This window comes from Fundulus heteroclitus, chromosome 13 (assembly GCF_011125445.2).
Source record: "Fundulus heteroclitus isolate FHET01 chromosome 13, MU-UCD_Fhet_4.1, whole genome shotgun sequence".
Taxonomy (NCBI): domain Eukaryota; kingdom Metazoa; phylum Chordata; class Actinopteri; order Cyprinodontiformes; family Fundulidae; genus Fundulus; species Fundulus heteroclitus.
This window is the reverse complement of record NC_046373.1, coordinates 19,100,573-19,121,066: the sequence shown is the minus strand read 5'-3', so window position 1 is coordinate 19,121,066 and position 20,494 is coordinate 19,100,573. Positions and strand designations below refer to the sequence as shown.

The 20,494-nt window shown below is 37.2% G+C and overlaps 3 protein-coding genes across 3 annotated transcripts; all 3 read right to left on the bottom strand.

Annotated features, from left to right (window-relative positions):
* Nucleotides 1-3,177: 3,177 nt before the first annotated feature.
* LOC105935089 (ictacalcin) lies at nucleotides 3,178-5,820 on the bottom strand. The gene is made up of 3 exons (XM_012875318.3): nucleotides 5,737-5,820; nucleotides 4,436-4,581; nucleotides 3,178-3,405 (listed from the first exon to the last, which is right to left on the bottom strand). Exons 2-3 carry the CDS (start codon nucleotides 4,571-4,573, stop codon nucleotides 3,262-3,264), a joined length of 282 nt encoding a protein of 93 aa, XP_012730772.2. The 5' UTR covers nucleotides 4,574-4,581; nucleotides 5,737-5,820; the 3' UTR covers nucleotides 3,178-3,261.
* A 5,558-nt stretch (nucleotides 5,821-11,378) lies between these two features.
* Nucleotides 11,379-12,855, bottom strand: s100a10a (S100 calcium binding protein A10a). The gene is made up of 3 exons (XM_012875415.3): nucleotides 12,714-12,855; nucleotides 11,733-11,887; nucleotides 11,379-11,633 (listed from the first exon to the last, which is right to left on the bottom strand). Exons 2-3 carry the CDS (start codon nucleotides 11,871-11,873, stop codon nucleotides 11,472-11,474), a joined length of 303 nt encoding a protein of 100 aa, XP_012730869.1. The 5' UTR covers nucleotides 11,874-11,887; nucleotides 12,714-12,855; the 3' UTR covers nucleotides 11,379-11,471.
* Nucleotides 12,856-18,645: 5,790 nt separating this feature from the next.
* On the bottom strand, nucleotides 18,646-19,466 carry LOC105935143 (protein S100-G). The gene is made up of 4 exons (XM_012875416.3): nucleotides 19,398-19,466; nucleotides 19,193-19,234; nucleotides 18,960-19,116; nucleotides 18,646-18,858 (listed from the first exon to the last, which is right to left on the bottom strand). Exons 3-4 carry the CDS (start codon nucleotides 19,095-19,097, stop codon nucleotides 18,697-18,699), a joined length of 300 nt encoding a protein of 99 aa, XP_012730870.2. The 5' UTR covers nucleotides 19,098-19,116; nucleotides 19,193-19,234; nucleotides 19,398-19,466; the 3' UTR covers nucleotides 18,646-18,696.
* Nucleotides 19,467-20,494: the final 1,028 nt, after the last annotated feature.

The following is a 20,494-nucleotide window of genomic DNA, read 5'->3' as shown; positions in this document are numbered from 1 at the left end:
ATTTTTATGTGTCAAAAATGTCAAAATAAAAATTTAATTATTTAATGTTCCAAAATATACCCATTAATTGAATAATAAATTAGGAAAATCCAAATTTTTTATGTAAATACTTGTCATATAATTATTGTTGCACCGTTCAATAATGTAATCTGTAACTGTCGCTTGTCAAATATACCCTAACGGTTGATCGGCTAACCTACGCCTCTGTACCTCTGTATTTCTGAGGGCAGAAGAAAGGAATAGACGAGGATAATCCTTGAGGTGTCTCTCAGGGAGAAAATTCAAGTGTACCAGCAACAAGCAATATGTACAATAACATAAGCAATATTAACGAAAATAAAATACAGTGCAGTTATACTGTACAATAATGGCAAAATACAAGGAAAGAAAACTGTAAAAAAAAAAAAAAGAATTTAAAAACCCGACTGAAATATTTAAAAAAATGATTAGGACGAGGTGAAACACTTCAAATGATATGCATTATTAATCATAAATGCATATCACAAAATCTTAAATCTGACTAAAAGCATCTCAGAATAAAGATTTATTAAGCTGCCTTTTAAAGTCCTCCACAGAGTCCAAACTTCACTGAGCAAGTTTGGACTCAGCACCAGGCAATGCATTCCACAGTCTGGTGCAACAGCTCGGAAAGATCTTCGAGTTCTAAAGTGGATGCGGGGGACGACTAAAATGTTTTGATTTGATGACCTCAAGCTGCGAGGAGAGTTATAAATTTGGATCAAATTGGAGGTATAGGGAGGAGCCTGACCATATAAAGCTCCAAAGGTTAAGACAAAAATCTAAAAATGAAGCCTCGATATGATTAGCAGCCAGTACAGCGACTTTTAAATGGGAGTTAGGCCCATATGAGTTCTTCTGTCCGTAATTTCGCAGCAGAATTTTTAACCAATTGAACACAGGCAAGCCCCTTCTTATTAAAACAAGCAAACAGACTGTTGCAGTGATCCAGTCGTGTAAAAACAAAAGCATTTATTATCATCCAAGGTTCACTTGTGGATACCATAGATCTAAATTTGGAGATTGCACAGGATTTCTCCAGTGGTCTTTGGGAAACACCCTGCGCAGGTGGCCAGTCCATCACAGGCCAACACAAAGACACACGGCACAAACAGCCATGCACGGTCACTCCAAAGAGTAATTTAGATGAAGTGATAAATCTAAATTGAGTGTCACTGGAGCCAGTCAATAGGCAAACTATCATTAGCAGAGCACATATCTCAGCATTTTCCACATTCAAACACTGCAGCACCAATTAAGCTTGTACAATATAAAATTATCACACATTTTTTGGCTCAAATTTAAAATGGCGGTTCATGAACATTCATGAACATATAATTTCCTTTTATTCTTATTTAATCCTCTAAAGTTTATATGCATACATTTAGCCTTATATTCGTACGCTATGAGCGATTTAAGTTGAAATTAAAGTATTTATTTCTGTGCACAATCTAGGTCAGTATAACTGCTGCTATTGCAACCCAAGAGTGTTGTATATGGAGATGGGGTTGATGAGGAACCTCAGACTTTCAAAGTCAAATTTCCAACTTGAGAAGTTTCTCCCATTTAATGTAAGATAGGAAATACCTTTATTGTCCCACAATGAGGGAATTCACTTAAATTTAAATATTATAATAGTAAACATATAATATAAGCAAAATCTATTTACTTGATCTCGTTTAAATGGAACATTCCATGTTTCCTGAATTAATATCAAGGCTAAACAAAAAAGAAAAATCATTAAGTGGTTATGCTGAAACAAGGGTACCAAATCGCGTCGTGTCATTTTAAACAGTGAGAGTCTTGTGTTTAAAGTCAAGCAACAGAATGTCAGATGATTTCCTCTTTTTTGATTGGTTTGGGATAGAAGATGAGGAACCTGCCTAGGGCACCATTCATGTAAGAACCACCTCTGGATACAACATTCAATTAATGAACTGGGTCGTGTCTTGCAATGATGTGCCATGTCTGCAGTGGGCTTAATTAATTACAATGTAAATTGGGTGATGTCTTTTCAAGATCAGCCACAACTGTGGTTTTCTCATTAGTCACAAGCCACATGAACATGACTCCTTTTATTCCCAATGGATCCATATTTTTACCCAAATGAAATTTCTAGACAGTGTCTACTATTATGTTCCAATACAAACATCCTTAGTGAACTTTTTTCTTTTTATTTTTGTTCAATAATGGCCCAACTTTAAACAATCTTTCTGGTAGAGGTAATGGCTCCAAATAAATTACTGATCATCTGTGTTTTCCTGACAGTTAAAATTATTACTACTTAGAACCTTCAAGCGAGTTGATATTGAATACTTATAGAAATGCATTCAGTATTTTGGTAACAATAGAAATTACAATATATATTACATTTTACAAGTGGCTTCAGTTGAAAGCTAATCAAGACATCATATATTTGTATGGAAATAAGACTAGACAGACCTAGAGGCTCTATATATTTAAGGAAGAAAAATGCTAGAGTAATGGCTTTAAGTCATATCGCTGTCATAGGAATTGGAATAAAAGAATCAATAAATGCAGTTGAATGAAAATTGTACTAACCAGGAAGGATTATCTCAAAGATCTCATTTACATCACATTACAAGCAGTTGCAAAAAATCTCTTTCAAACCAGTTCCTAAAGGAAGATGAGAAATCTCTAGGTTAAGTAATCAGGCATCGCAAGAGATCTGGAGCATCCACTGGAAAAGCACCAAGAGGTCTGAGTTGAACCTTGGAGACCTAGTCCTGTAGTCCTGCATGTATAATGTATAAGATGCATTTGTTTTTCATTTTTATTGGCAAAAAAAGGACAGTAAATGCTCAATGCACACTCTTAGTTGTCTTTCTAATGTGAGATTACAGAATCCCAGATGACAATGATAGATTTTAGCAATTGCAACCAATTCTAAACTGTCCTTTACTGCCACCTAATGGGCTGCACAGTGGAGCAGTTGTTAGTGCTCCTTGCAGCAAGAAGGACCTGAACTCTGGCCAGGGGTCTTTCTGTATGTTTGCATACTCTCACCATGCATGAATGCTCTATCCTCCATCAGTATGTGCAGAAAGACGCCGAGATTAAAGCGATATACAGTATCACAAATACCTCTGTACCTCTCAGAGTCATGCTGTGAAGATTACAAAATCACCAGATACGTTGTTTCAGAGGAAAAAAACCTGTTTATTTTTTGCAGAACAGATTCAAAGTGATCCTTCAGAGAGCCTCAAGGTGGCGCTTGGGTTCCTATTCTTTCCCAAGGAAGTGCTCATGGCACATCTGAGTGAGGCAGCTGACCAGGTTGACAAACTCACTGAAGTCCACGCTGTTGCTCTTGTTTGTGTCCAAGTCCTTGAAGATGCGGTCGATTGCCTCCTGGTCATTGGCTTTCTGCAGCCAGAAACAAAGTGTGAGTCCATTTCTCACTTCCTCAAACCTTATCGTAAAAATCTAACACTAACCGGTACGTCAGCGCAGAGCTACACAAACAGGGCCTTGCTATTCAGACACTCTGAACTGTTTTAGATTTTATCACCTTACAATCACAGTGTGTTTTTGTGACAGGGCAAAACAAAGCGGCGAATACCTGTGAAGTTGAAAAAAAAAAAAAAATGATGCTTGGTTGAACAGACGGCTTAGAAATTATGAGGCGCATTTGGATTTGTCTCCTCCTGAGTCAGTAGTGTGTAGAACCGCCTGCTGCTACGGGCAGAACCTCGAGTCTTTTCAGCTAGGCCTCTACCAGCACATCTTCAGACTTAAACTGTTTCCTGTTCTGCAGGTTTTATTATGCATTTCCTGATTAGTGGTGGAAATGCATAATAAGTGGCATTTTTATTTTAATGCATAAAATGATGAATAAAGTTAAATCAGTCATTCATTGTAAATTGCTCAAGCTCAATGAGACTAGAGGGAGATCCTCTATGAAAGTCCATTTCCAAATTTTGCAGGAATATGAATATGGAAATGATCTAAATCATGCCACTGTAGCTCTGGCTGTTTGTTTAGGGTCTTTGTCATAGCTTCATAGCTTAACCACATTTTCAATTTCTCTACAACTCTATCCATGATAGGCTCACTAACAAACCTCCCAGATCCTCAGGGAACGGCTGTATTGAGACAGGGGACTGAATCACACAACAGATGGACTCTGTTAACTAATCTGGTGACCTTTTAAAGACAATTGCTTGGACTGGATTTTATTTGTATCGGAAAAAAAGGGGACCGAATACAAATGCACAGCAAACCTCTCTAATTTTATTTGCATAAGATGTCTGAAACCATTTAAAATTATACCTTCCACTTTACAATACATAAAACACATTGCAGTTTGTGAAAGTAAAGTCTAAAAGGTGTGAAAACTTTTGCACGGCACTGTAACAGCAGATCATTGTGGATAAATGTATCTGACGTCACTTACACACAGAAGGTCACCGAATTCATTCTGAAGAAGCTCCTTCAGCTCCTCCTTATTCAGGGTGTGCTTGTCTCCCTCCTTGCTGGCGTATTTGGTGAAAGTAGTGATAAGGAGGGCCATAGCCTTCTGGATGTCAGACATAATGGCAGCTAGTTTATGATAAAATAAAAGGAGAGAATAGAAGATTGTAAGTGACTGAACAATAATAAGCTTTGTTGGAATCTTGCTTCTCTGGGATAAAATAAACTGGTTCAGATAGTCATGTGGTTACATTTGGGACCATAACAAGAAGATTACTGATAAACCACGAGTTGGGAGTAGTTATACCGGGGAGTAAAAGGAAGTAGCAGCACATTTTTTGAGATCACAAGGCAGTTATCTGTATCATCTGTAAAACTATTTAATGAAATGCACATGCTGTTGTTTTTGTTCATCGACAGCTCAGCTGGTGCCCGATGACGTCCCTCAGTGCCAGTGTTTTTCCTTTTTGCTTTTCCACAGAGCTGGAGGAAAATACCCCCTGCTGGGATTCCACCTGGGCTCCTCCGCTCTCATGTCACTCTGGTCTCTAACACAACCGAGTGACATGGGTCGTTGCTATGGTCACAGCTTCATCTCTGCAGATTACCTCACGTGAGCATGTTCAGAAATCAAAATCAGTTACATATCCTTCTTTTTTTTTTATGATTATGTGTTTTTTTTTTATGTTTAATTCTTGGACCGTGGTAGCTCTGTGAAGGTTTTCAGAACCAGTTGTGGTTGCATTGTGACTTCTCCCATGAGCATCATTAGCGGAGGAAACTGGGCCATCAGAGGTTTTGCAAGCAGATGGGAATTGTGAAGGAAAAGGACAGAAAACCAGTTCAGATGTTTCCATTCCCCCCACCTTTTGTTTGTTGACTATGTGCGAGGCTACGTGTGAAAAAGAAATTAAATGTTCTCCCTGAACTGTTGCATATTATGACAAAATGTAGCTTGTAGGGCATAAATATGACCAAGTGTCCCAGTTTTTGATGGCATGTAATTTTTTTTTTTTTTTGCTTTATTTGAATTTGGGGGAATAAATAGAAGATCTGGGGCAAACTTTTTCTAACCCAACTCAAAAAAGTGCAACAAAATGTACATTTTTGATTTTGAATATCACAATCGAAAAACATTTCACAACATAAAACACATTTTATCACGTTGAAACTATTTAAGTACACATTTCGGTTACTTCAACTTTCGTTTTTATAGTTTATAATAAGTCTAAAGTAAAGTCTCAGGTGAAAATCAGAAAAAGGACGACACGGCTTTCTACTCACCCAGTTTGGGAGGTTAGGAGATCCGAAGATGGTAGTCTGTGTTCGAAGAGCTGCAGGGATGAAGAAACGCCTCTGAATGATGCTTTATACATCACCACACCCTGAATCCTTGCCTGGATGACCACTCCTCTCATTTCCAGCCACTCCTCCTCAGCTCCTCTTACTTTTTTATTTCCCACATTATCTTTTAGCTCCTGCTTTTTGAATGCACTCTGTTGTTTAGTGTACAATCTATGTGTTTTAAAATTTATCAAGGAGGGTACGCAGCATTTAAAAATTAATATTATGTGGCCCCATCACTTGGAGTCCACCTTTTTGTTGTCTTTTCTTTGAGACAATCCAGGATATGTGGTTTTCTCTTTAAGAAGAAAAATACACAACTATCATAAAATTTAATTTTATCCTCAAATCACAATTTTGTCCCACTAAATTCCTTTGTGAGCATAACACATCATAAGATCATGTTAGGCTACAAATATGTTATTAATGTCCCTGTGCTCTAACTAAATTCAACATAAACCGATAGATTGGTGCTTTTGTAGGATTATAACCAACTTTGATGACTTGCAATAACTTTCTTGGAAAATATTATGTGTTAAAACAATGTTTTTTCCCCTCTATGGTGCCTGGAAAAAACATTCAAATCCCTGGTGTTTTACATCTCCTTATGTTACAACTTAATTGGGTGCATTTTAATTTATTTAATTTATGAAATAAACCAACACAAACTCGTGCATCACTGTGAAATGATTTTATTTATTTAATTTCTACAAATGAAAAGTAGAAAAAAATGTACCATAAAAACAGAAACGGGAAGAAAGGACACAAGTAAGGAACTAAAGACTGAAGGAAGTTTAGTAGAATTCAAGAAAGGAAAGAAAAGTAGCGCACAAGGGAGGAAAGAGTGAGAGACACAAGGAAAGAAAGAAGGAAGGAAGGGTGCAAGGAGGTTATGGCAGTTACAAGGAAGAAAAAGAAGAAAAGAATAGTGTAAGAAGGTAATGTAGGACACGAGGAAAGAAAGAAAGAAAGAAAGAAAGAAAGAAAGAAAGAAAGAAAAGGGAATATGAGTAGTAGGACACAGCAATGGAAGGAAATGGCAAGTGCAAGGAAGCAATGATATGTGGAAGGAAAGAAAGGAAACAAGGATGGAGTCAAGGTAGGAAAGGAAGCCATGACCAAACTAAGGTCATAATATTTCAACATTGAAATTATGAATTAAGTCAGGGCATACAAACATTTTCCCAAACTCTCATTCTCGTTTCCAGACTTATTACAACCTGGACAGCACTGAAATCCAATTCCAGACTTTTCTAAACTGCATACCAACCCCCAGAGGTGGGTAGTAACTAGTTACATACTCACATTTACTTGAGTAAGCGTTTGAACATAATATACTTCTAGGAGTAGTTTTACTGCACTCTGCTTCTTACTTTTACTTGATTAAATATTATGAAGAAGTATCACTACTCTTACTTGAGTAAAATTTCTGGCTACTCTACCCACCTCTGTCAACCACACACATAAAGTCCCAATAAAATATACTGAAGTTTGTGGTTGTAAACTGACAAAAAGTGAAAAGGTTTAGGAGGAATGAATAGTCCTGTGAATCACTACAACATAACACTTAAACTGTGAATTGTTCCTGGTGTTCTGTGTAAGCAAAAGGCTTTTTCTGGTTTTATTTTCTTGCTTTAGAGGCGCGTGACTCTAAATTAAAAACACTGGGCACAGTGATTCACTGTAAGCTGACTGTTAAGGTCCCGTGGGGCTTCGCTCTTCTTTACAAATAAGTGAATTTGTGATTTACAGCTGCCTCTTGACGACTCAGACCAAGTAGCCAAAAAATAAATAATTAAATCAACACTGTGGCGACTCAGTTTGAGCGCTATTTATGTGTATGTGTGCAGGCTCTGTTTTCATTTTGTCATCGTTGGTTAGTGTGAAGTTGCCTTAGTGACCACTTCTGCTTAAAAAAAATAAAATAAAAATCCAGATAAATACAGATTCTAATTTTAAACAATTATGTTTACTGCTTCATATTACTTTTCTGTGTGGAAAATACTAGTCAGACTTTGTCTTCATCTGTGTTCTGTTTTTGTGTCACTGACTTGGTTCTACCAGAGTTGGAAAGGAGCATGCATTAACACCGAAATATGTATTATACACATATTTCACCCCATAAACATTTGAGTTGAAGTTTAAATCAGTCTTCAGCACTGAAATTGCATCTGTACTCTACCGCCGCCTAGTGGCTCCAACCTGTACTTCAAAAAAGTATTTTGCATCAAGTTTTTCAAGCAAAGCCAAGGTTAACACACTTCAGGGTGCAAATGTTGATTTAAAATATTAACTGCTTATGTCCCACAGAGGTTCCATTGAAAATTATATGTATATATGTATAATAAAACAATTTAGAAATAATGATTTAACAAGTGAAAGTTTTTCTAACTGCTAATACCGTAAATGTTATTGGATAATTCCTCATGATTTATAAATAGTTCTAATTACATGAAAAATATGATCAGAATTTTCTAGTTATTGATGTTTTTTTTTATCATTATTAAATAATACATCTAAGTTTCTTAATAGTAAGCAGGTGTTATCAATATAAATCTTTGAAATGAAAACGTAAAAATTACACCATAATCGAAGGATAATACCATTAAAAAACCTTTCAAAATTCTTTCAATAAACATTTTTTATCAGCGTTAAAATATTTGTAAAAAAAGCAACAAATTAATAAAATATTCTTTCATTTAATAATGTATTCTACATTTATCACTAAAACGTTTGAATATCAAATTTTATATACATAATACTCTGACTATGATGGAGCATGAAATCAGAGCTCAAAACTAAAGCTTATAATTACAAAAAAATCTAAGCGTTTAATTTATTTTCTTAGCAAAAATTGTTGGTTAATCAGGAAACTACATAGATTCAAAGGGACTCTTTTGTTGAGGCTTCACAATTACAGAGCTGTGTCACAGTCTGACCGCTTGGCAGTAAAATACAACCACATTGTACACAACATAAAACAACACAAGTAATTGTTGCAGTGCTTGCATTATATAAGGAAAACTTTGGCTCTGACTATCATAATTAATCTAGTTTTGATTAGGTAACTCCCAAGTTACAGACAGTTTCCAGAAAGCAGTTATATGAAGAGTTTAGTTCAGACAAAAATTAAATAAATGGTTTCTGTAATGAGGAGATTCCTTCTTGTGGATCCAAGCCAGGTGTGGCATAATTGTCTAAATGTTTGTGAACCCTGCAACTCATACAGTACACTCCCTCCATTAGTAAAACCAAAAGCGTGAAGGCTTATTTAATTAATAGAGCCTGAAGCAAGGGTAATCATTTTCACTTTTAAAATCCTTTAAGCTGGCAACACAACTGAATAAATGTACCTAAAAGAGGAAACTTAATATGTGGATAAACAATGGCTCTTTTATTCTTTTAAGTTAAAAACTATCTGTATATGTGAATTCAGCACCGCTACAATCTGTCAATGCCTGAACTGATGTGGACTTGGTGAAAGAAAGTAAAAGACCTCCAGAGAGCAGCACAGATTGGTGGAAAAACTGTGTCCAAAGCTGGAAATCCCAACTCTAAACTCAGCTCTGTGTGATAAGGGTGTGGTGCTTCTGCAAACACACGATCCCGCAGAAGTGCACAATTCGTAACATAGCAACTAGTGTTTGCCCTGTTACCATGAAGACTGATAAACCTCAAAGCCCTGCCCATGAGGGTGCAGGGTATTTCCCCCTGAGTTTAGTCTCTCAGGCAGGGATTCAGGGTTCCACTGTCACCATCCTGCACTGACTCCACTAATTTGTCATTTAGGATGCAATTCTTCATTTCTGAGCGTTAACCATTTCGTTGACAGAACATGCCGGATGAGAAGTGCTGCGAGGCTGATTGTATTGTTCAGTTGTGAATCAGAAAGGCAGAAAGGGGAGGGGAGTAGAGGAGCTGCCCTTTTCCTCTCTTTCACCAGACATGAGTCACAACTGAAACGCTGAAAGCTTGACTGCATCTTGTGACACTCTCCTTCTGCATTGCTGCAATGTTCCTAAACGTTTCCTCGATACGAATCAAAGCAGCCCAGTCTTCCAGTTACCCTATGCCCATCCTTTGTACAATCATGTTGAAAGTTGCAACATAAGCTGAGTGGGTATACTTCACATCAGGGTGTGTTGTGCCTGGAACATTCTGCAGATTCCTCCGGGCAGCAATAAGGAGGGTTTTATGAAGGGAGGAAGCAAAGTTCACCTCTTCTCTCAGACTCACGGAGGCTTGAAGTACAAGTGAGAATCCCATTTTCCCACCTGCTCTCAATGGCACTCCTGCTGCATAATGAGTTTTACAGGGAGGTAAAAGTTACAGTTTGAATTTAACCTCTTTTCAAGTCAAAAACTTAAAGGCAGTTAGCGCTGGTTACAGACGCAGTACATGCAAACCCCTGAGATTTGACCTTTGAATTGAAATAACAGCTTAGACCCAGGTCACATTAAAACGCCTGTGTCTGCACTATGGGTCTGGCTAGTATAACATCCAACTCCTGCATGTGGTTTCTTAGCATTTTCACAATATGTGGAATTTATTACCTTCCTCATTTATTAGTAAGATATGTGTTTTTTTTGTTTTTTTTTTAACAAGAATGGTCTTTGACTCAGCAAGAAATGTAGGAAATAAATTAATTCACGATTAGTTGTAACCTTAGATATTGTTTGTTAATGTGGTAAACCTGAAATGTGAACTCATCTTTTAATATTAAAATACTTTAATGTACATAAATAATTTCAGACAAGGAACAGCATTAACTCTGGAGCGAGCAGTTGTTTACATTGTGGTCTCTCTCAGCCTAAAGAATGTAGTTCAGAATTATGATCTATCAATTCATAACCAGGAGCATGTCTCTCTCTTATTGGCTGTCTAATGTGATTCACATTGCTCCTTATACCCATATCGGCTCTGACTGGGTGATTGGCCTTGTCTTAACGGCTTCATCCCCAAAAGCCAGCGAGCTCAATCAGAAAGGACTCAACAAGTCGTACTTAGTCAAGTTTGGACTATGGCTGATCAATCTTAGACAGAATTGATTACTTTAAAACGATTTGTTTGAACCATACACAAAGTCAAAACATGTTTTGGTTTGAGAAGAAGAGTACAGTGTGTTTGGTTTCTCTCCATCCACCTTGGATGAGGATACGGTGTCACTCTATAGCTTCCTCTAGTAACCTAACCCAGTTTGTAGTTGAAAGACATCCACCAGACGTTGGCTAGTACCAACAGCTGGCCAATCAGATTAGCAGTCCGCCAAAAGAAACCGTTCATAGAAATTAACGTATGAGTATGATCGATGGACCAGCGCTTCAATATCAATATTTCTGGACATTTTTTCATTCATTAATTCCTCTGTGATCACACTTTTCCATCAGATAAATGAGTTCAAATGTCAAGTTTATAACTGGCCCTCCAATATTGCATGAAAGTGATTGTCAGGTTGTGTGCAACATGACAAGATTAACTGCTTTAAAAAATGCAAATGAATGAAAGAATATAATAAAAAGGGAAATACATGTAGTTTAAGGAGGATTGGACACACATTCGGACCAAGCACCAGACTCTGGATGTTCAAAATTATAATCATTGTATTTATTGATGAAAAAAATCTTTACAAAAAAAATCTTTGGTTTATCAACCTCGACGTTGCGTTCTGTCTTTCATTACTTTTTCGTCTTCAGCCCTTTGTGCATCTTATAGCACTGCTCACAGGCAACAGACAGTCCAACAACCAGAGAAACAAACTCCTCAAAGTCCACCTGGCCATCTCCGTTGGCGTCCAGGTCCTTCATGATCTTATCAATGGCACCAGGGTCCTTCTGGGACTGTGCAAAACACAAATGGAGATTAAAAGTGAGACCGCATTCTTGCGCTTCATTAGAAATGCTGAAAAAAAAACCAAAATGTTGAACCCTTTCCCACACCTTGAGGAAGTTAGACAGCTCATTCTCCATCAGCTGTCTGAGCTCCCGCCGGCTCAGAGTCCCGGCGTGTTCATCCTTAGAGGCGTAGCGGTGGAACACCACGATGAGAAGCTCCATGGCTGTTTCCAGGTCCGAAGGCATGGCTGCTCTGAAAACTACAGACAGCACAGTGGAAAAAAAAAAAAAAAAAAAAGTCATACTCAAACCAAACCTCATGTTGAGAATCTCCAACCAGAACAAACTCCTTAAAGTTCTGGACTGCATTATTGATTTGGTAAAGAGAAATAAAACACCCAGAAAGTAATTAGATTAATTCACATCTTCATCTAAGTGTATAATCCCAATTAATTATGATGCAATGTTGTAAAGTACCTCCTTGCTTTGTCTTGCAGCACACTTCAAACAAATGAGTAAAGTTCACAAGCAGTTATTATGCAGGGTATGTTATTAAGTCGTGAGTCCACAAGATAGCAACTGTTGCCTCATGTCGAGAGAAAAAGAAAAAAAAACCCTCTTCAAACGGCTTTCTGATGATATTTTGTTGTAGCAACAGTTTGAAAAAAAAAGGAGAAGTAGAAGGAAAAACTGAGACTGTGTCATTGGTGTAGGAGGCTGAGTGGAAAAGTTGAACTAGATCTCACATGAGAGGCCCAGAGTAGTGAGATTCAGAGAGAGGACACCTACTGCAACATGCCAACACTCACAACCACACCCTTTTTTTTTTTACACTACAATGCACCTCTACAGGCAACAAAAAACACTCAGTAAGAGTTTATCTGTATCTTACAGGCTCTAAAATATGCGTTAAAAGTTTCTGACAATTAAAAGGAGCCCAAAGTGTTCTTATAAACTGCATTACAATAGATTTAACACTGAAATACATGCACACTTGAACGAAACAATGTTATGAATCCCCTGACAATCCTGGAAGGGCGCCACATGTAAGAGAGCAAGGCCGTAAGTAGTGCAGTTTGTTCTTACCGTGTGGAAAGCGTGAGGAGTGTCCGGCGCAGGAGAGGCAGAAAATGTGCAGGGGACTGAACAAAAAGCAGCAGAGGTTTTATACTCAGGCACCGCCCCAGCTGCTGTGAGTCAGGCTCATCTGTCCACAGTAAACACCACAGACGGCAAAGGGGTGGGATCCATAAAGCCTGAAGTTTAGGAGTCGTCCAAAGATCCTTTAATCACTGCTCTAACTGTGGGTCTTGGTTCCGCTGACGAATAATGGCTCCTTCATTCATCCAGTTACTCATGACTGAATGATTTTATTATATTTAATCTTCATTGATTCCTTAGTTCGGGGTTAAGATTTTTTTTTAGAATTGACAGCTAAATTAAAGTAGTAAATATACAAGTAAACAAATGACCAAAGATACAAACAGCAATTCTATCCAGCTATGGGAATACAGTTGGAGGTAATGATTAATCCACAGTTATTGGATGTCAAAGTTACTATTTCAACTGATTAAAGATTTAATAAGAGTTATGATTCTTTCTGGAAAAAGAGAAAAGGAGGTTTGTGGCCTAATTTTGACACTAATCTGAGATTAGAAAGAAAAAGGTGGGGTGGATTAAGGGTCTCAGGATCCCGTTTCACCGGTCAGTTATCAACACCAGAACACCAGGGTTATGACTGCTTCTGCACAGCTAACACAATATCTTACAGATTCCATCACAACATGGTTTGAAAAGTCATGTCTTATCTTAAATGTTTAATAAAAAAAAAAAAAAAAAATTACTTTAAGTAATAGCGCTGCTATTGGCTGTTCAGCATGGCCAAAGAACACCCACAGTTTTTCTCTCAAGCAGAACACGAGCTTTTAATGGAAGGTTATGCCGAATTTGAGTCATTAATTAAAACGACGGGTTACACTTTAAAATCTGCTAAAGCCAGGAGAGAGGGCTGGCAAAAAGTAGCAGACAAATTAAATGCGTAAATACTGTCCATGTTAGATGTTTCTATCACTTTCTACAGTATGAATTTTTGCTTTTTAATAATTTCATATTTACTTTGTTCTTTTATGTCAGAGCCTCCACGGGACCCACTAGAACATGGGGACAAGTAAAAGTGAAATACAAGAATATTCTTCAAAATGGTAGCCTTTAATTATTATACTTTATTTAAAAAAGCAACTTCTTCCTGTTTTTTAAAAGCCACTGTTAAATGATGTGTTTGTTTATAAGAGCCACCAATAAGAAGGCTGGGGGAAAATAACTGGTTATTTTTACTTTTGTTGCATGAGGCATGTTTCACCCTTTCTTTTTTTTCTTCACAAAATGACACAGGGTGCCATCCGTTCCCTATTTAAACAGCTTCTTCAACAAAAAAAAAATTGTATCTTGACCTGAAAAACACACAAAATTAAGAGGAGAAATTGAACTCCACAACGTGAAAAAGAGAAACACTGCACTAGAGATCGAGTTGCTTCAAAAGGACGTTCAGAGTAAGTTCTAATACACCATTTTACAGTAGTATTGCTGACTTTACATAACTATCTCTTATTGCAGGCAAAAGATGACTTGCTGGCTTTTCTTTATATAGAATTGTTTAAATAAAAGGGAACTAAGCATTATTTGTTTCGTCTTTTATTAAACATAAAAAAATGGTGTTCCACAATTGTGTCCTGTCCTCTGCCACTAGGTGGTCCAAGTGCACTGGCTGGATAGACTTCTCCATCTCCTCCGCTTATAAAGCTGTGATCTAATCCTGTTTACATGAAATAAGCCTGCGAGTGAGCAGGTTTAAGCTTGCGCACATGTTGCTATGACAACAAGTCCAGGATGAGTTTCGAAGAACCAAACGATCCAAGATCATACCAAATCGTCAACAATCAAATCCAGCTAACTGAGTTAGGCGAAGTACGAAGAACGGGCCCCAGGAACCTGTGGAACCAGTAGTATGTTTGTAAACATGTAACAGTCTATGAAGCGAGCTGGCGGTTTACTCACCATTGGTGTCGTTCCCAAACTTCACAATCCTGTTTGTATTCAATTGTGTTGAATTTTATTTATATAGCGCCAATTCATGAAACATGTCATCTCAAGGCACTTTACAAAGTCAAATTCAATCAGATTACACAGATTTGTAGGGTGAGTAGCAGAGCGGTCATGTGTGAGGACGGTGAACAAATAAATAAAACAAGTTACAAAGCGCAGGGAGCAGAGGTGATAGAACAATTGAATATCGGACAAATGGGGAGAATGAGCAGGCGGCTTACATCCAGAGGAAGGGATGAGAAAAAAAGCATGAAGAGCAGGTGAAGGTAATCAGATGATTAGTATGAAAGACAGCTGGAAACAATGAAGAAGAAGACAACTGGGGGGTCAGTAACTATGGCTTTAGAATAAGAGGAGCGGAGCTGTTTAGATGCCGTCATAAATCAACCTGCTTGGTGACAAGAAACATTTTGCTGTTGCCTTAAACTGTCCTTCTGATTTTTGCTATATCTCCACAGTTAAAAGCATCTGTTCACTTTGCCCAAAAGTTAGCTTAGTTTCCTCATGCAGCTGCAGCAATTTCCATGACCTTTTCTGAAGAAAAAGCTTGAGAGTTCCTCAAGTTCCTCGAGTCTACATATTCCGATAATTGATTTGATTTGATTCGATTTGTCAGCTGTACATTCATGATGTGAATCTCAACTTACACAACATGCACTGAATGATTTAGTTCTGGTGACTGTGAAGGTCATTGTCATATACATTCAAGAAACCAGTTTGAGATGACCAGTAGTTTTTTAATGATACGGGCACTTGGCCAGAGCAAGTGCAAGAGAGAGTGAGTGCTCAAAGTGGCAGATAAAAAAAAAAATTCAACATGTCCGTTGCACCTTTGACTCCTTTTCTTTATTTCTAAACATGTGCAGTCAATGGGGACTGCATTAGTCCAATATTTTAATGACACGAATTGTGCACTGAACTTAGTCAAAACGGAACGTGTACACCATTATAGAGCTGAAACATAAAAATAATCTTGCACATTTTTCCTTCTTAAGAATTACAAAAAAATTGATAAAATGCGCATGAAAAGTTGGCCCCCGAGCCAAGAACCACCACAATGTTAATTTTCCAAATAGAAATTACAATCAGTGGATCTAAATCTGTCTATATGAGTGTCATGGAGTGGAAAGGATTTTATTGATTCTGATTGTATTTGGATCAAACTGCTTTCGTTATAAGTGAGTTTTTGTTTTGTAAAGTGTATTTAGTCAATATTTTTGTGAAAGTCCTCTGCGTGAATAAACCCTAATTGAAAAAAAAAGGTTAAAAAAAAGAAGAAGCTTTTTGGGAAAAATTTTCCTTGATGCAGTGCGGCAACACAAGAAAACAAATGAATGAATATGAAGCGAAGACATTCAGGAACCAAAATATCTCATCAAAATGTGACCAGAGTCATGAGAAAACCCACGCCTGCAACTCGAGGAAAACAAACTTTTGATTACAGTGCACCCTTGTGTTGAAAATATGCCATTACATCTCATCACCACTTCTTAAACTAACAGAGGCTTGGAAAACTGATAAAAGTTATCTGCCTTTTATACACCTTCAGGATATAATTTTTCTGAATTTAAATTTCCTAAAGAGGAAACCAGTCTGCTGGGATCTGATTGATTACATCATAATTGCTGTAATTGTTTTATTTATAAATATATATTTATATATGTGTATATCTGGAGCATGTAACAAAAGTAATTTCCCTCTGGGATTATTAAAGTATGTCTGATTCTGATTCTGATTGATTTAAACTAGAATTTATTTGGTGCATCTTTACAATTTTTTTTTTTTTTACTGTGTATTTGTTGTAAAGAAAAGGAACTCCATAGAGTTAAACTCACACAGTTGCCTCTGGCTGAATTTTTGATCGGTAACTCCAGTTAGTATTGTTACACTTTTGACAAACCAGAAAAAGTCTACGGTGGGAAACAAGAGAAACAAGCTCAAGTACATTGGCAAGCCAAGGCACGGTATTTCTTTTATGTGTTTCGTTGTGGGATTACATATTTTATTTATTTTGTCACATTAGGGAGAGCCCCACAAGAAGGGATCTGGATTGATGGCGATTTATCTTCTAAAACATTGTAAAGTGACCTGTGTGTCCCCTCAGTTGGAGGAAGGTTGGGGAAGTTAGACCAATGAGAGGGGAACTCAATAACATTATGTGATATTTTATAAGGTAAAATTAGGGAAAAGAAAAAAAAAATCCTGAGTGGAAGTGGAGCATATAACACAATGATATAAAAAATAACCCAGTTTCTTTCAAGCAAAAACAAATGTTGAGTAAAAAACAAATTTGCTGACCTTTAATGATGCAGTTCCCTTCCCTCTCCTAAGATGGTTTATTGTTCTTGGCAGGTGTGAGTTAATTAAGGAATTTAGCGCCCTCTTGTGGTAGCGCTCGGGATCTGCAAACTCCAGATGCAACACTGAAGGTGCCACACAAACACAGATATCTCCCAGAAACAAAGTTTCCCTGTTGTTCTTCCTTTCTTTTTTTCATTTGATCAATCCAAAATGAACGCAATGCGATTTTAATGAGTGCCGCATGTTTCAGTTTGGTAAACACAGTTTTAATACCATATTATAAATACTTAATTAAGACATCTTTAGAGTAAATTAAAACACAAATGCTGAGCCTCACATGAGTAAAAGTGCCCCCAAGCACTTTTTAGTTGAATCAATAAACACCACTGTAAATTCTGAGAGTGCTTGACCCTATCAAACACCAGGTTTAGTTTAAGCCAGCTTTGAGCTACCTTATAAACTTAATTCATGGATGATTAATCTAATGAATTTATTTAATTATGGTGTCATTTTGGAGAGATAGGAGTATATTTGAAGATCAATAATGCACATATCTTTAGCACATGTCTGGAATAACGGTAAAACTGCTAGAGTCCAGTGGCGTTGGTGGTGGGGAGGGAGTACAGGGGGACCAAGGCTATATTTAAGGGGTCCACAGGTGAGGAGAAATAATTTCTTTCACAGTCATATTCTGTTGTAGTTTCTAAATAATATTTTATATATTTAAAAGATATTAGACACAAAGGAGATGGTATTTGTGTATGTGATTTGTAGTTTATTAATGTAATAAAAAGAAAACAAACAACATCCCCCTGTCCTACAAATACAACCCCGCCCATCATCCTGTAAAAAAAAAAAAAAAATATATATATATATATATATATATATATATATATATATATATATATATATATATATATATATATATACATAATATAATGTCTTATATAATGTCTATGATTAGACCTGGCGAAAACAATCCGAGCCGAACTGTCAGGGTGATGATGGCATCACGATGGTAAAATGCTGCCCCCACCTGGTGGGGAGTGTACACAGGAGCATCCCACAGCCGCTTCTTGCTCAGCCAGTTCATCATGACACAAGCCTTTATGTTTAGTTAATTTCCTGCAGTAAAAAGTCAGACATGTGAAATTATGAAGGTCTATGAATGCTTTGTGGCGTATTAGGGTTCATATTAAGTTTACACTATAACTGAACATTCATAACTCATGCTTATAAGCAACTGAAATTAAATGCAACAAAGCGAGCTATGGTGCAAACTGGGACAAACACATATGAAAATTTAAATGCAGTCATTTTAAACGTCTCAATTCTGAGTTATCAACATTTTCTCCATTTAAGGTGTGTAGGTTTAGCAAGGTAGCTTCAGTTTCTCATTTATTGGGCTAATACTAATATACAGTTTATATTGCACCGAAAACAAATACAATACCTTTTGAAAACATTGCACATTGAATCCAATATGAATTATTAACTTTAGTAAGTTCAAGCAAGAGGTGTGTTTACTAAAAGTCCACCAAACCAGTTTGAGATTGATTTCCACCTTTTCTACAACTCCATTAACAAAAACAAATAAACAACAGAAATGCAAAAATATTTGGAACCATAAGCTTTATTTATTTGATGGGGTTTGAGCTGCTCAGTCTCATTTTTTCTTCTGAGCTTCCTTCATGACTTTTTGAAGGGTGTCATAGCTCCCGCATGCATATCCGGCAATCATTAGAGCAAACTCTTTGAAGTCGACGGATCCATCCTGGTTCATGTCTATATCTTTGAATACCTCCTCTCCAGCGTTTTTGCCTTGCCCCTTTACAGAAGTAATTAAAAGATTACAAAGATTAAAAATCTGTGCAAATTTGTTTGGTTTTCTTTTTTTTTACACTGATCCTTTGCAGGGGTTCACATCACCTTGAAGGAGGGCAACTCCTCATCAAGCAGTTCCAAAAAGGCCTGTTTGCTCAGCTTTCCGTCCTCGCCTTGCTTTGACATGTAGACGCCAAACATAGCACCCAGTGAAAACTCCAAAGCGCTAATTTCCCGGTCCATTTTCAGGCAGGATACAGATCTGGACACAAAACACAACAATCAGAATTACTTTTTTAAAAATAATCTGCATCTGGTCTGTTAATTGTTTCACGTACCGTAGCTGAAATGAAGTAGAGCAGGTTTCTTGAGTTGTGCACCTAAAAAAAAAAAAAAAAATGTAATGCATACAATCACCGCTCTGTATAAATAATCATTAGTCAGAATTGAAACACAGGAGTTGTTTGTTAAGCAAAATTGCATAAATTACATTTGCAAAAACAAGAGTAATGTTGCAGCACTTTGTTATGTCCTTGATCTTACCTGGGTTCAGAGGTGGGTCCACAGTGAGAGCTCAGTGCTCTTTGGGAGGGTTTAAATAGAGTGAGGGCTGCACCCTCCTTAGTTCCAACACACTTTTTTTTTTTTTTTTTTTTGCACAATGTTCTGTTTGACATTCTTTTTCTGAATAAAAGGGATTTACCAGCTCAGAATCACTGACACAAACAACATTTTATCATTTAACAAGTAGAACGCCTTGTGAAGTATTCATACCCAGTCGTCTCTTTTCTATCACACGTTTGATCCTGTTGTAGCTCACACTGAATGTTTGGGGTTTAGTTTCCTGCTCAAAGTTTAACCTCAACTCCAGTCTCAGATCTTTCACGTCCTCTAACAACTTTCCTCTTAGAATTTATCTGTATTCATCACAGTTTTGGCACCAGTTGTGGCCAGATTTCTTGTACCTCCTCCATGATGCTGCCAACACTATTTTGAAGTGTTGAGATGGTCTGTTCAGTGATGTGTGCAGTGCTTGTTTCACACTACAAATAAGATTTTGTATGGATCAAAAATGTTACATTTTTATCTATTCAGAGCAGGGCCTTCTTTCTTTCACTCTTCCATAAAGTCCAGATTTCTGAGGTCCTCTCGCCTGAGCTGTGGATTAGTCAGAAAAGCAGCGCTGCAACTTTGGAGGAGCACAATGATTGCAGAAGATTTTATTCAGGGAGAGGGGTTGATTAAATATGTAGGTCACTCTTTCCAGATTTGTATTTTTTCTAAAACCTTCAGCCTGGATGTGCAAACTGCTAGAGAGGCAATCTAAAATACGTGGAGTGGTGGCTTCCGAAAAAACGGGATTTCTACAAATTATTGACTCAGTGGGGCTGAATACAAATGCTTCAAATTTGGTATTCGTAGGAAGTTTAAAAACCATGTTATCATTTAGCTTCCATCTCAACATTTAGTCCATTAAATTGATGTTTTAAATCCAACAAATGCATTTTTTTTTTACTGGGTGTGACAAATCAAGCTTAACTAAACACAGCTCAGAGCTAAAGAAAACAAGCTTTGTTTCAAAGGCAGTTTGGGAGTGGTGAAAAATCTGAGAGAGCCGGTCAGATGAGTTTTGTTTGACA

Bases quoted from the DNA above. Each gene is read 5' to 3' on its own strand.
- LOC105935089 (XM_012875318.3), bottom strand. From the start codon at position 4,573: ATGTCTGACATCCAGAAGGCTATGGCCCTCCTTATCACTACTTTCACC. The intron at 3,406-4,435 runs GTAAGTGACGTC...TTCTGGCTGCAG, and splicing joins AATTCGGTGACCTTCTGTGT to AAAGCCAATGACCAGGAGGC.
- LOC105935143 (XM_012875416.3), bottom strand. From the start codon at position 19,097: ATGGACCGGGAAATTAGCGCTTTGGAGTTTTCACTGGGTGCTATGTTT. The intron at 18,859-18,959 runs GTGATGTGAACC...ACTTCTGTAAAG, and splicing joins AGGAGTTGCCCTCCTTCAAG to GGGCAAGGCAAAAACGCTGG.
- s100a10a (XM_012875415.3), bottom strand. From the start codon at position 11,873: ATGCCTTCGGACCTGGAAACAGCCATGGAGCTTCTCATCGTGGTGTTC. The intron at 11,634-11,732 runs GTGTGGGAAAGG...TGTTTTGCACAG, and splicing joins AGCTGTCTAACTTCCTCAAG to TCCCAGAAGGACCCTGGTGC.